This window comes from Desmodus rotundus, chromosome 10 (genome assembly GCF_022682495.2).
Source record: "Desmodus rotundus isolate HL8 chromosome 10, HLdesRot8A.1, whole genome shotgun sequence".
NCBI classification, from domain to species: domain Eukaryota; kingdom Metazoa; phylum Chordata; class Mammalia; order Chiroptera; family Phyllostomidae; genus Desmodus; species Desmodus rotundus.
In genome coordinates, this window is record NC_071396.1 from 28,986,014 (window position 1) to 29,000,808 (window position 14,795).

The 14,795-nt window shown below is 52.4% G+C and overlaps 1 protein-coding gene across 4 annotated transcripts in view; it reads left to right on the forward strand.

Moving 5' to 3' along the window:
- Positions 1-614: 614 nt before the first annotated feature.
- IGF1R (insulin like growth factor 1 receptor) overlaps positions 615-14,795 on the forward strand; it is a 230,519-nt gene continuing 216,338 nt past the window's right edge. For all 4 annotated transcript variants that reach the window (XM_024561917.4, XM_024561919.4, XM_024561918.4 and 1 more), the window contains exon 1: positions 615-1,703. In XM_024561917.4, coding sequence (XP_024417685.1) covers positions 1,610-1,703 — 94 coding nt within the window. In that variant the 5' untranslated portion in view covers positions 615-1,609. The remainder of the gene's footprint in view (positions 1,704-14,795) is intronic.

Sequence of the window (14,795 nt, forward strand, 5' to 3'; positions counted from 1 at the left end):
CCTGGGAGCCTCCTTTCTCCCAGGTGTGCCCCTCCCGCCACGTTCGGGCTTTCCAGTGCGCTGCGAAAAAATGCCGCATGCACGCACTTATTTATTTATTTTGCAACAGCTGCAAGAAACAATGAAGCTTTTCAAGAACCGGGGAAATGCGCTTTCCAGCCGCGCTGTTGTTGTTTTCAATGAACCTCTCGGGCCCCGCACTCCCCGCCCACCCCACTCCCTCCCCTCGTCTTCTCCCCGTTCGGCCCCTCCGCCTAGTCAGGACCGGCGCCGGGGGCATTGTTTTTGGAGTCTTGCGGGAGGGGAACGCGCGTGCAGGGTGGCCGGCGCAGTGCGGGTGGGAGCGAGAGCAAGTGGGCGCGCGCGCGCGCGCGTGCGTGCCTGGGTGCGCGCGGGCGGCAGCGCGGGCGGGGGACGGGGGCGGTGCCTCCCCGCCTCGCACCCCACGCTCCGGCTCCGCTCCGCACGTCCCTGGAATCCCGGGCTCCGGCTCTTGGCGCGCGCCGGTCTGGGCCGGGCCCTGGGCGCGCCGCGGCTGCGGCGGTGGCGGCTCTCGGGGACGCGCGGGCGCGTGTGCGCGGGCCCGAGCGCGCGCGCGCCAGCCCCCAGTGTGTGGCAGCGGCGGCGGCGGCGGCGGCAGCGGCGGCGGCGCGGCGAGGCTGAGGCTCTTGTTTACCAGCATTAACTCCGCTGAGCGGAAAAAAAAAAAAAAAGGGAAAAAAACCCGAGGAGGAGCGAGCGCACCGGGCGAACTCGAGAGCGGCGGGCGAGCGAGAGGGACGCTGCCAGTGAGCCTGCTCCGGGCGCGCCCGTCCCCGGCGCTCGGAGACCCTCGGCCCCGCTCCCCGGGCCCTCCACGCCCCTCCCGCGCCGGGGGAGCTCCACGGCGCGCCGCGCGCCTCGGCTTTGACCTTCAGCTCGCCGGAGCCCCCGCGCGCGGAGCGGGCGGCGCGGCGGGCGGGGGCCGGCGGGGGCTGGCGCGGGGCGGGCGGCGGGAGTGCTGAGCGCGGCGCGGGCGGCCCGCCGCTTTGTGTGTGTCCTGGTTTTGGGCAGGAGCTCCCGGCGGCGGCGCCGAGGGAGGCTGCGGCGGCGGCGAGCGGAGTCCGGAGGACCAGCAGGAGGGGACCCTCTCATTCATTTTCCCTCCGCATTTCGGCCCGACCGGCCTCGCCCGCGCCGGGGACTTCGGGGCGATCTTGGGAACTGCGTGGCGCCCTCCCGCCGCCGAGGCTTGGGCGGCGGACAGCTTCTACCCCCCGGGCCGGGGTCAGGTTCGCCCCGCCTGGCCCGGACGGATTTGGGCTTTGCCCCCTGTCCCTGCAGTTCCCACCCCCCCCCGCCCCCGTCTCTGGTTTGCAAATGGAGGCCGACGACGCCGACCGCCCGCCCCGGCGCGCCCCGGGTTCTGCGCTCGACCGAGCCCTGGGCTGCGGCTGCCGGCGCTGAGGGGCCCGCCGAGCCGCCCGCCCCGTCCGCTCCGCCTTTCGAGTATTGTTTCCTTCGCCCTGATCCGTGGAAGGGGGGCGAAGACCGCGTCGGAGACTTTTTTCTTTTCCTCCCCAACCCCTTTTATTTTTGAGGAAGGGGAATTTCGTTCCAAATCAAAGGAATGAAGTCTGACTGCGGAGTAGGGTCCCTGACCTCGCTGTGGGGGCTCCTGTTTTTCTCCGCCGCGCTCTCGCTCTGGCCCACGAGTGGAGAAAGTGAGTATTTGCCCGCCGCCCGCGGCCACTGCGGGAACTTTTTCTTCCGAGGGGCTGCGCCCTGTTTGCGAAATCCGAGTGGTCTCAGCTGTCGGGCCCGCGGGCGCGGGAGCGGCGGGGCGGGGCGCGGAGGGGCTCGGCGGGGAGCCCGGGTTTGTGAGTTTAAGCCCCGCGGACCCTGGTTCGGCGCGTCCCCTCCCCCCCGCACGAGGGGCCTCGGGGGCTTTCTTTTTCGCGGTCCCGAGAGCCCTGCCCCGCGGGCAGCAGGTCTCCTTAGCGCTCACTGCCCGGCCGGGCGCTGGGACTCGATCCGGAAAGTTCGCTCCGGGCCGGGCTCCGCGACACGCACCTCGTCCGCCTGCGGGCGCCTCGGATCCCGCGCCGCGCGCTGACGGCGGTGACAGCTCCTGCGGCCGCGCGGAGCCCCTGCGGTGGGGCCGACGCGGTGCGGCGGCGGGGAGCCCACCGGCCGGCGCGGTGCGGGTTGCCCTCGACGGGGACGTGCGGGCCGAGCGGACCCGCAGCCCCAGCACACATCCCCAAACCTCCTGGCGCGGCCTCTGGTCGCCCAGCGCGCTTTGCCCCTCGGGCTCTTTAGAGTCCTGTCCTTTCCCGTCACTTTCGCGGGATCCGCCGCGGGTTCCCTGCCTCCTGGCTTCACTGGGCTGCTCCGTGCGGCTCTGGGGTGCGGGGCGCGTCCCGCCTGGACCCCCATCCCTTCATACAGCCCCTGGAAAGAAAGTGCCAAGGCGGGGACCTTGCATCGGCCGGGCTCTTGCGGGGAGCGCGCCCGGGCCGCAAGTTGGGAAGGCTCTGGGACCTCCCCCCCACTTTCTACCCGACCGGTGGACACTGCCCTGCTCCTAGCGGGGACTTGGGCTGGGGCGGTGGTCGCGCAGCCCGCGAGTGTGCGGGAGTGGGTGTGTGGTCAGAGCCGACGTGCATTTGCACACACGTGCCTGCAACGCGGGGTGTAGCGGCCGCCGCCACACGGCCGCCGGCGACACCTACACGCCTGCCCGGGCCGGAGGAGTCCTGCGCCATCGCTTCACGAGCGTGAGGGTCCGCGGCGTCGGGGGAGAGAGGAGCGCGTGTGGCTTGCGAGCGAGCAGCCCCGGCCTTGGCTGTGCGGCCAGAGTGGTGTCGCGCTCTCCGCCCGACCCCGTGCTTCCTTTGTGCAGAGTTAATAAGCAATATCGCTTCCCACTCGCTATCGCGTGCAATCTGATAGCTTTTGTTTTGGTAGCGCCGGGTAGAGGTAGGGAAGGAGGGAGGGAGGGAGGCAGGGAGAAGTTAGGGCCCCGCGGAGTGTGGAGGGAGAGGAGGAGGGGGCTCTGTTCTTTTCAGAAAATTAAACCGTGGCTCACTGGTGCGTTCGCGGCGGTAGTAGGGCAACGCGATCACGATTAAACTTTAAGTGCAGGCGCAGAACCGGGGCTGGGAACGCCGAGGGCGTGTTGGTGAGTAATGGTTGCCGAGGGTATGCAGGTGGTGCCAATTTGGAAAATCACGACTGAGCCTTGAAGAGTGAGGGGGAGAAGCTCGAGGCGGGGGGGTGGGCTGCGTGGCCCCGACGCGGGCGCCGTCCGGAAAGGCCGTTTGTATAAACAAGCCCATCTTCAATGCTCGGGGAGGACCGAGTATTGGGGTAAGAGCCGATTTTGATAGCGTGCGCGTGTTTCCTGCGGGGAGTGAGATGCGGGAGGATCGAGGCCAGACCGACCACAAATCTGCTACGCTTTGTTTCCTAAACTTCGAGCTCATTGCATTGGGTAAAGGCTCGGTGCTCTCTTCTCAGGCACACAGACGGGTTTGGTGGTGGCAGTGGGGCGGGGGGTACTAAAGAGGGTCTCTAGCCTTTAACAACTAAGTGTAGTTTGGGAGACACAGGAGACTTAATCCATCTCCTAACGGCGTCCTCTTGAACTGCGTGGTGTCCCTGGTGTTTTCTCTCGCGGCAGTGAGTTCTGAAACTCAGCAAACTCACCGCGGCAGGGATGGCCTGGCCTGTGCGTCCAGCAGGAGTCCGGCATTTTAAAATAGGATGTCCTGTGGCTTGGAGCGTTCTTCATGGACATACAGTCTCTGCGAAAGGCGTTTCTTTCTTGAGAAACCAGGCAGGAGGGGAAGGGGGAATTTTAATGTCTGTTTATAATCTTGGCGTGGCTAAAGCTTTTCTCCAAGATGCCTTGGAAAGGCTTGGTTCCTAAAAACCTGGTGGGAAGCCACAAGGCACCTGGGACCCTCATTAGAGTTTGCCGGAGCTGCAGCTCAGTGCCCGCCCCTCCTTGCGGCTGGGAAGCTGTGGGGATTAAATGCTAGATGCCCGGTGTGAGCACACGCACACTCAGTGTTTAGTGCAAAAGCTGCTAGAACACTCAGCCCTGGGAGAAGTAACTACTGAGCCCTTCCACAGCCTAGGATCACAGCCCCGGCTGTCTGGCCCAGGAGTGAAGATTGGGGTGTCGGTTCCCGACTGTGTTGGCGTGTTCAGGGATTAGTGTTTCCTCTTCGTCACAGCCATAGGGAGAGCTTCAGAAAATCTGTAATGTAGAAAATGAAAAAGTTTTGGAAGCAGATGAAGTCACACAGACGTGATGGTTGCGTATCAATAGAATGTGACCAGAGCCCCTAAATAAGGAGGTTGGGAAGTTCTGAGCGGTACCCACCTAATCTGGTGGCCTTAAAAAAAAATTAATGTGCACTTCCACCATGTCGTGGCCATCTTATTAAAAAGGATTCAGTCATCTTTCTGCCTCAGACACAGTCACAGCCTATTGTTAGAGGAATTGTTAGGAGATTGGTGTTTGAGGGAGTTGGTGTTTTATTACCCGAAGAAGAATCCAGAGCGAGAAGTTTGGAAAGAACCTAAATATAAATTATAGTGTAGATTCTCTAGAGGCAAATCACAAGTAAATGGCATTTTTGAGGAGGGATGGGGGGTGTGGGTCAGGATTTGAACTTGAAAGGGTGGTTTGTTTGAAAAGGATTAGAAAAGTCCCACCTTAAGAAATGTGCGAAGGTTGGCTGGAAGAACTTTAAAAGCATGGAAAGTGAAAGAAGCCAGTCACCAAAAATCATGTATTGTTTAATTCCCTTTAAATGAAGTCTGGAATAAGCAAATCATAACAGAGAACGTGGATTAGCAGTGTAAGGCTGAAGGAAGAAGGGACAGGGAGTTACTGGTAAAGGGTACCCAGTTTCTTTTTGGGGTGATGAAATGTTCTAAAATTAGATTATGGTGATGGTTGCCCAACTCTGAATATACTACAAAACTATTGAATTGTACACTTTAAATTAGTGCCTGTTATGGTATGTGAATTATATCCCAATAACCCCCCCCCCCTTTTTTTTTAAAGACGTGCTAAGGTTGGAAAGAATGTATTGTATTACATTGAACATAGGCACTTTATTAAAATTATTAAGTAAATTTGTCCAACAGGTTGGTGTCTGTCTGTCTCTCCTTTATTTATAGAGTTTTTCCATAATTCCAGCAATACAACAAACTGATATTTGAAGCTTATGAGTGATAAGTAATCTGATGACTTCTTAAAAAATCACTTGCATTTTAAACGTTGTGGCCATTTCATGAAAAGAATTCAGCAGACATGGACAGAAGGGAAAAAAGAATCTTGGTTATACATAGTTCAAGTTCAAGATTGAGGGGTTGGATTAAAAACGCAAATGCTAGTGAAAGTCAGATTTATAACAGCAAAATCCTTAACCGAATCTGAAACCATGTTGGTCCTTCCAAGATGAGAGTTTAGGAGCTGAGTTTGGATGGCTTTTCTATATTTCCAGTTTCTTCCATATGTTTTCCAACAAAGAAATAATGTAGTGTTTTAGGGTGGTAAAGAATTTTCACTTTCTTTTTTCTTTTTTTTTTTTTTTGATATCCCATATTAACCACCCTGGTCGTAAAGACTGAAGACGAACTGTTCATTTTCATGTAGTTTTTTTTTTTCCCTTTGTTGCTTATTTTATTTCTTACATAGCTTTAGAGTCTGAGCAGGGGGGGAAAAAAAAAACCTTTGTAAGATACAGTAGCTATTTCAGGCATACCATAACTCACAAAAATTAAATTTTCTCATGCAACAGAAGATTTTACATTATAACAAAGGCATCTTTTGTTGCTAAACTGTTATGCCCTTATCCAAATTTACCTTGGCCTTTCAATAGGAAAAGACCTAGAGAATAATGGTTGTTTACACTGGTGTTTCGTCTTTGTCTGAGGCTTAGTTTACTCATAAGAATGTTTCCTGTCCGCATTGTTGCAAGACCAGGGCAGCAAATGCAAATGCACTGTATCGTTTTCACTTGTTGCCTTCGAGTTCTGCCAAGGGTTTCCCGTAAGGATGGTAGCTTCCTTTGAAATCTGCTTTCACTTGTTTTGTCAGAGTGTGCTGGTGAGGAGCAACTGAATACCTCCAGCACCTAGTGGGCACCAGCTGTATGAAATGAGCCCGTAATGCGTGAGCCCACCAAAGAAAGAGGACTTTGCTTGGGCCCTGGGGGCATTTTATGTACTTCCCCCATGAAACAGAGCTGCTTGAAAACTCAGTTTCACCGTTTTCCACTGGACGGCAAACAATACTTTAAAGGCCCTTGGAGGACATTTCTGTAAACTTAAGATAATGAAGTGGAATCAGTGGTGTTGATCTTCTAAAAACGCCTGTGCTGCGGACCCTTGGCCTGCCGTTGCTGTGTCACCACGGGCCACACCCACCCATCGTGACATCAGTTATGATGGTTGCACTTACAATGCACAGAGCTGGAGTCACCTTTTGCCAAAATGCTAGGAGTCACAGATGCGCGCACGAATCTCACGCGGTGCATTTTGAGCTGCAAGGACAGTGGGACTGGCTTCCAAACTTTTCTGGATTTCCACTTTGCTCAGTTAGGCTTCTGGAAATCAGGGAGCTCTGATAACTTCGCGGCTTTGCATAATTTAAACCAACGTGCTGGGTTTAAGCGTGTGGGGGTAAAAAAATGAGGTTGAGGGGGCAATTACAGCTTGAAACGTTTTTGGTTGTTTTTTTTTTTTAAATCATAAGATAGATTTGTTTTCAAAACTCATTTAAAAGTCAACCCTGGTTCACGGAAGAGGTATGTGTGCCCGCGGGCCTGTTGGCTTGGAACCGCTGTTCTTAGCCAACTGAAGACAGGTGCTCCCTGGCCGAAGCGATGCCCTGCTCCCTGTTGACTAAATATGTGGCACTTGCGCATGCTCTCGGGGCTCAGGTCCTTGATGTCTCTGTCGCAGGTGTTCTGAAGGGAAGTTCTGAGCGCTCTAAACTCGATAAAGGGAATAATGAACACAGCCCTCTGACCCTTCCTGGAAAATGGTGTTTGGCATCAGAGCATCCAGAGAACGTTTTCTAGTTGTTTGTGAAAATAGGGTTCGACTTAGACAAAGAAAGGGGTGCGCTACACCCCAGTTCTCACGTCGGGGCGCACGGAGCCCTTTTGGCACCTGGGGAGCGTGACTGGTTTTCTGTGTTTGGAAAGATCAAAACTATGAAACATGAGTGGCTCCCACGCCTCTACCCCGCCCCCCCCCCCCCCAAGGATCTGGAAAAAACAAACAAAACTGATGTGTTCTGAGGAAAGGGTGTATGTTGGGTATGAAACGGCTAATAAACAAATTAGGTTGGTAGCACAGTAAATGCATATTTCCTTGGTGTGATGAAGTTTCTCTCATTATAGCTTTGATTTCACAACTTTTAAACTTTTAAAGGCCAAATTGTTGGGAGTTTTTTGAAATCAGTTTTACCCGTATTGTAAAGGCCCAGATACCAGTTTTGAAGAATTTCCTACTTTTTTCACTTATTCCAATTTCACTTATGGCTTAGGAAATCGATTAACTTCACAATCTCAAGGAAATACTGGCTATTTCTTTACTTAAACTCAGAACTAGTCTCCCCCCACCTCCCCGCCCCATCTTCCGAAGTAAACACATGCTGAGGACTTGTTGGGACTCAGTTCTTTAAGTTAAAGAAAAATTCATTCTGATACCATAAAAAAAAAACCCTTACATAATAAGTTTTTAAAGCTATGAGTCAAACCATAGAAATATTTGCCTTATTTAAGGCACCAAAGAAACAAATGCAGAAGGCTTCCTTTCTCCTTTCTTCTTCCCACCCTGGCCTGGAAGGATTTTTCAGCTTACAGGCTGCCATTCAGATGTTGCTGGAACACAACAGAAAGGCGTTCCTCTTCCCGCGGGGCGCATGCCTCCGACTGCAGACACTTCCAGTGATAAGGCCCTTGTTTTTGACGGGGGAGAGGAAACGGATGCAGGGATGGCTTTATCCTCAGTTTGTCTCCCCTGGGTTGGTGATGGCTTCCTTTATAAGGTGCTGGGGGTGTATCTGCAGAGGGAGTGACATTGTAGTGCCTAAGACGGGTCTCGAAACCCACACCCCTCACTGGAATTAGTTTGGTGGCTGGTGGCATGGGGACATGTGTGCGCACAGGATGGCACCACTGCAGAGACAGCTGGGCCTTCTCTATAATGGCTCACACTGTAATCGTCTGCAAGTGTGTGTGTGTGTGTGTGTTTGTGTGTGTGCACGTGTGTGTAAAGCATTTATATTTTGAAGACTTCAGAAACTACTCGATTCCTAGTCCAGAAAGTTCTTGTGGGGGGAGGTGGCTTGAAACTTTATTCTTGCACCCCGTTACCCTCGCAGCCGCCTGAACAAGACAGGGATCAACTTCAGTATCGGCCATGGAATAAAAATGCCATTTGTTCAAAATTGTGGGTGCGTGTGTATTTCCACACGCCCGTTCGCATTTGGAGACTTTTCGGTACCTGATGGTTGCTGCTGCGTGTACTTTCGCACGGCCACTTTCTTTTGAACGGGGCACTCGTTTTCTTTAAAGCAGCGTTAGGATTCGTTGTCAGTTTGGTGACTCAGGTGCATGTAGACCGCCTTTTAAATTACCCTCGACATGGAAGAACAGGCATATTTTGATGGCCTAAAAGCATTAATGTGTTATGGAGCTGAACTTTCACGTTTTCCTGAGATTTTGTAGATGTCTAGTTTGAACTTGTCCTCTCATGTAAAATATACAAGCGTACCTGGTTTTATTTGCTTTGCAGATGTTGCTTTAAAAAGAAAAATTGAAGGCAAGACCCTCCACCAGTAAAAAAAAAAAAAAGATTACGAGTCGGTTTATTGTGGTGGTCTGGAATCGAACCCACGTACTCTCTGAGGTCTGCCTATAGTCAGCGGTTTGTCTCTATAAAATTGATTATTGCAAATGCATGTCTGGCTAAGTAAATGAGACAGCACCACATTGAGTTCGGCAGATTGCGGTCCGTAGCACTTTAGGGAACAGAAGTCTAATGAAAATTAAAGAGCGATGACTTTATGCATAAAAGGTTTGCCATATTCCTTTAATTTGAAGTATCTGAGTGACCTTTAACGACCTCCTTGGAGAAAAAGTAGGAATCCTAAAAAAAAAAGACAAAAAACCCCAGCACCCAGGTGACAGGTGCACGATCCACCTGGCTGTATCCCTGCTTCTTCAAAGCATTAGCTATTGATTATATTTAGATTGTACAGCCTTCGTCAGTCCTGCTCAAGTTCATTGGCGTTGTCCTGTATTTGTTCTCCATGCCTAGTTTTTCCGGGTCTTCGACTGGGGGGATGATACACCCACTCACAGCCTCAGGGTTTGAAAGAGAAGCACAGAATGCCACGAAAGCAACTGAGCAGAGAGACCAGCCACAGAGGAGGACCTCTGTTCCGCTCCCCTTGGTTCTGTTGTCCAGTTTCTGTGGACAGTGGGTCTGTAGCGTATGCTAGGTCATAACGCGGGGCAGTGGACACGCGACCCTCTCACAGGAAATTCTTTTCTTTTCCTCGCCCGGCTTGGTTGGGCGGTATATCTGCGATTCTCTTTTTCACAAGCGCGTCAGTGGGTTTTCAACCACATGCGTGGGCTCAGGGTGGAATTTCTAGTTGAATCTCAGTCCTTCGACCCATCCGCTCCTGGGGAGGCAGACGAATGCCACGTTTCCTTTCCACCTCCCTGAGTCGCTTGAAATGGTCCTGACCGGCCCCTGTTTCTGTCTACACTCTAGTCCAGTCCTGCTTGGACTCTCTGAGGTACATGCCCTTGGCCCCTGAGCCGGCCATTCCGGCTCCTGTGCCGTCCCCCTGGTTCGATAGATCGGCCAGCCCCCAACGCTCCACATGTGCCTTTTGTGGTGCCCGGTCCTGGTCCAGGAGTCAAGTCCGAGGCCCCTGTTACTGGGCTGTGATGCCGCCTTCGTAAGACTTCATGGTAGGGATCCCTTGGGAGTTCCCAGCACTCCCCAGCACTCTGCTTTAGCTCTGCAGTGAGCAAGCCCTGCAGGGCCTGTCTCCTTGGTTTTGCGCCTGCTGTGTTCCTGGCCTGGAATGTTCTTTCTCTTTCCCGCTCTGCTACCCCCATACTGCACAGGGGAAAGGGCTACTCTAGAACTCTTCAAGGCCACCTGGTCCTAGTTTCTCCCTCGCCCCCAGTTCATTCTTTGGTCCTAAACAAGTTATTTAACTTTTCTGAGCCTCACCAGAAATGTAGAGCATGAAAATAATCGGGAGAGTTTTTCCTCATGAAACAACACAATAAAAGCACTTTCTAATAGCTTTAGAAACTAATGTCAGAAAATTTTTTTTTTATTTTGTGGGGGGAGGCAAATGTAATCTTTTTTCATTTCTAAAAATCTCTAGGACTTAGGTAGATCTATAAAACAGGGCCCTGACTGTAGCCAAGCCAGTGAATTGCTCACCCTCAATGCCTTTCTGTGGTTTTGGCTGGTCTGAGGTGCCTGCCTTTTGCTTCTAGCTCAGCTCCCTCTCCTGGAAGCTTTTCTCGATTACCCTGACTTCTGTGCACCTGACCCACACTCACTGCTTCTGAGTCCCTAAGTGCTGCTGTGGCTGGCTGCCTTACCTATTGCCATTCTAGGAGGCCATAGCGAGGCACATGGCGAAAGATCTTAGTAGGAATCTCAGCTCCTCCATAGCTAAGATCTCAGGCAGGTTATTTAATTTCCCCATGCCTCAGTTTCCTCATCTGTGAAGCTGTAACAGAACCTACTTCATGCAGTTACTTATAACAATGAAGTGAATCAATCCACACGTCAAATGTGCAGGAGAGAGGCTGGCATAGGCTAAGCTCCTTAGGCTTCGGCTTGCTGCTGCTCTTTCGGACGTGACGTCCTGGAGAAGAAGTGTTTTTTGCATAGTGCCAGAAATGTAGGACACGCCTGATGCTCGACTGCCCTTTTGCTTTAAATCTGGTAGCTTGGCACATAGTAGGTGCTCAATGGGTGTCTGTTCTAGAATAAAACTCTGTTAAGTTTCTTTAACGAGACTGCATTTTGCTTGTTACACACGGTTGTGTGATATTACTTTTTTTTTTTTTCCAGTAAAGAGTGGCCAGCCCCCGAAGTTCACCTTCCATTTCAGCGATCTGTTTGTTATGCTTTCTCCCTTAATCCTTCCATTTGTCAGTTTCTGCCAGGGCCCGAAACCGTCCAGGGTAGCTTCGCCCACCTCACTAATGCCGAGGCGCCACCTAGTGGCCAGCAGGAAAACGCAGCCTCTTGGGAGACAGTTAACAGCAACCCAGGGATGAAGTTAGCGTCCCCTTGGCCCCCCTCCCCTAGATTTTGCTTTCTGGCTGGGCTCCTGGGAACCAACTTCAGAAAAATATGGAGGCTGTAGGCTTCTGCATCAACCCCTGGGATACGGTGTGGGATTAAGATTGCCACACTGTGTCCATGAGCTAGCATGCGAAACTTAAGGTCTTCTTAAAAGATGGAAAACAACTTTGGTAGTTACTGTATCTAGTGTGCCTTCTACAATCTGGGATTGAAAGTGTCTTTACAGGACTTTTATAAATGGAAAGTTCTAACCTATTTCTTTTGAGATGAGAGATTTAAAAAAACAAACAAAACCCTGCTGATTCATTTTGAAAAATAAACCGAGATATTTACTTCCCATTGCTCTATTTAAATATGTGGTTACACTTTAATTATCATTCCTATATTGGTCCCCTTGGGCAGTCTGATGTAGTTAAGATGCTCACAAGCCAGAAATCCTCATAGAGAATAATAACACACACTTCCATCACTGGTGTTGGCTTTCACGGTGGCTGTGTCGTGTGAGATTTTTTTTTTTTCCCTGTATTTGGTGTCATACCTTTTTGGTATTTTCAGAACTGACTTTCTCATGTTCTCCATGGAGACCACACTTAGTATACAGGTGGGTGTTCGGTTTCACATTTAGAAAGTTCTAGACGTCCCCCCCCCCACCCCGTGGTCACCTCTTGTTATTTTTAGCTTGGGGATCATTTGTTGGGCCCTCTGAGAGAGCACTGCAACCTACCATCATCTCAGACGCTTCGAGCAACTCTGCCAGCTGCTTCTGAAACAGGCCGGTCTCATTCAGGTCTCTTGGCCCTGGCAGGTGGAAGCCCTTCTGCTTGGAACAACCACGTGACCAGTTTTGCCATGTGGCAAACTCTTTTATTAAGAATCAGGGGCAATTTCACCCTCTCTGGTGGTGTTGGTGCTGCATGCAGGACCCTTGCAAGAGTGCCCCTTGGCACTCTTTACATTTCTTTAGCGCGTTACCCCCATGGAGATTCCCCCACTAGTCAGGGTGGGGAATGGTGCTGTGCCATCTTTGAATTCCCAGGACATGGTCCTGTGCTTGGCACATAGGAAGACCTCAAGAAATAGATCCCTTCTTAAAGGGATACGCTCGCTGCCCCCTCTCATCCTATTCACTCTGAAGCATTCTTTACAACAAATTTATTTTCACTGCCTGCCAGCCGAAACATTTTATCACACCAGTTACTACTACTGCACAGAACTTGAAAGCAATAAAATTATCTTTAAAACTGTTGTTTCATCAAGGCTTTTTTGCGCACCGAGATGAAGCAAGACCCGAAAGCTACTGGCAAGGTCACTTGGGAGTCCAGCCCCGTGTCAAGGTCACCTCATCCCTGTGGAGGGCGTTCCCTCCAGATAGGATTTAACAAATCGTCCATCAGCACCAGATTGCGTTGGCTGTGGGCTTGACCCCACGTGGAGCTGGGGGCCTGATGGAAGGCGGACCGAGGGCCTGGGCTGTGCTCTGTGGTGGTCCCAGGCATGGCCTGATGGCGAAGGACCAGGGTGCAGTCTCCTCCGCAGCCGCCAACTGCTTACTCTCTTCCTCTGAATGACACAACAGGCCTCGGTCATTTGTCACGACCTCACCAGCCTTCGGCGTCTGAGACACAAGGTAGACGGAGTTCTCAGTCTGGTTGGAACCAGTGGCCTCCCCGTGAGCAGACAGACGTCTGCTTCTGTTTCTCGCATTGTTTTCTTGGTGACTCTGGTAAACTTGGATGCCGGCAGGGACAGTGCCAATCTTAAAAGTCTCATCACTTTAGCAATCCCCCCCCCCCATTTCTTTCAGGTAAAGGGCTTTGCCGCCCTTAGTGGAGGTAGAGCCTGCCCTCCCCCCTAGGAAGTTCACGTGGCTGGGATGGTGTGAAGAGGACTCCCGCACATAATTAACACCTAAGAAATTATTGTGAAAAGCTTCATGCTCCTGAGGAGTCTTGTGAGGTGGGATATTTCTTACAGAAAATGTAAACACAATCATTTGAACTTGGCATGTTAATTTTGAGCATAGCTTGTAAAAAAAGAATCTTGTAAAAACACCTTGTGAATGTTGAATGGGGTGGATGCGAACTCACCAGGACAAGCCAGAACAGCGCCTGCCTTTCATCTGCTGGGTCTGGGAGGCTTGCTTGTGCGCAGCGCTGCCTTTGAAGCCCCGTCCTCCCAAACAGGCTCTGTCTCCCCATCTCCCCACCTCAGGGGCAGTGAGGCATGTGGGAAAGGGAGCCACAAGCCTCAGTGACCCCATCTGTAGGTTGGGATACCACTGTTCTATTAGGAATGCGGGAGGGCTGGCAAGAATGTATCTAGGATTGGCAACAATGTATCTAGGATCCCTACAGTGTGTCTAAGGTTGGTGGCAATGTATCTATGATCAGCAACAGTGTATCTAGAGCACCAAGCAGAACTGGCAGGTAGGAAGCATCCAAAGAAGAGCTGCTTATACCTGTGTCCTCTCCGAGTGCCATGGTGGCCCTGCTGGCCTCCAATCCCCACGCACCCCGCACTGAGCACTGTCACCCCTCAAGGATAGACCCTCTTTTCCACACAGGGAAGGTTGGAACTCAGCAAGTCTGAGCTCACGTCAGCCTCTGGAACCACCGAGTGGGCTGGCTTCCGTGGACCCGAATGTCCATCCACAGTCATGTCCCCACCTGAGGAGGGGCAGCAGGAATTGGGCGTTCGGGAGGATACGAGCCCACTTTTGGTTGCAAGGAGCGCGTGTGAAAAGCAGGCAAGATGTTTTTTCTTTCCTTAAGGAGCTGGCTGCCCTGTTGGGAAAAGTGAAATTACTGGTGAGCAGTCCTAAGCAATATGTGTCCGGTGCTAAATTACAGAGGGTCTGGAGAGGGGTGGGGACTGGGGGTGGTACGGTTGACCACCTGCTGAAGAGCAGGTGGGCATGTGACTTTCGTGTACCTGGACTGTTTGTGTCTCGGGGCCCCAGGGGATGGCAGCCCCCTGAGAGAAGGACCTGTGGATGGCTTGGGGAGTGGGGAGCTTTGGCACTGTTTGAACACTGGAGTGGACCTGGTGAAAGGTAAGCTGGGGGGCTTCTGGGCAGGGTTGGCGTTGCGGGGAGCAGAGATAGAAACGCCAGTGTGGACCAGGCCACTCTGGCCCTCAGGAGTGCTCCGTGGAGGAGCGCCCACCCCCGTCAGGGCCGTCGGGGCTGCCTGGTGAGGGCGAGGTCCAGGGTGAAGACTGTGGGAGCGGCCCTGGCTGGTGTGGCTCAGTTGGTTGGAGCATTGTCTCCTGACCGAAGGGTTGCAGGTTTGAATCCTGGTCAGGCCACATACCTGGGTTGTGGGTTCAATCCCCGGTCTGGGCGGGTACAGGAGGCAATTGATCAATGTTTCTTTCTCATGTTGATGTTTCCCTTTCTCCTTTCTCTAAAAAGCAATGGAAAAATGTCTTTG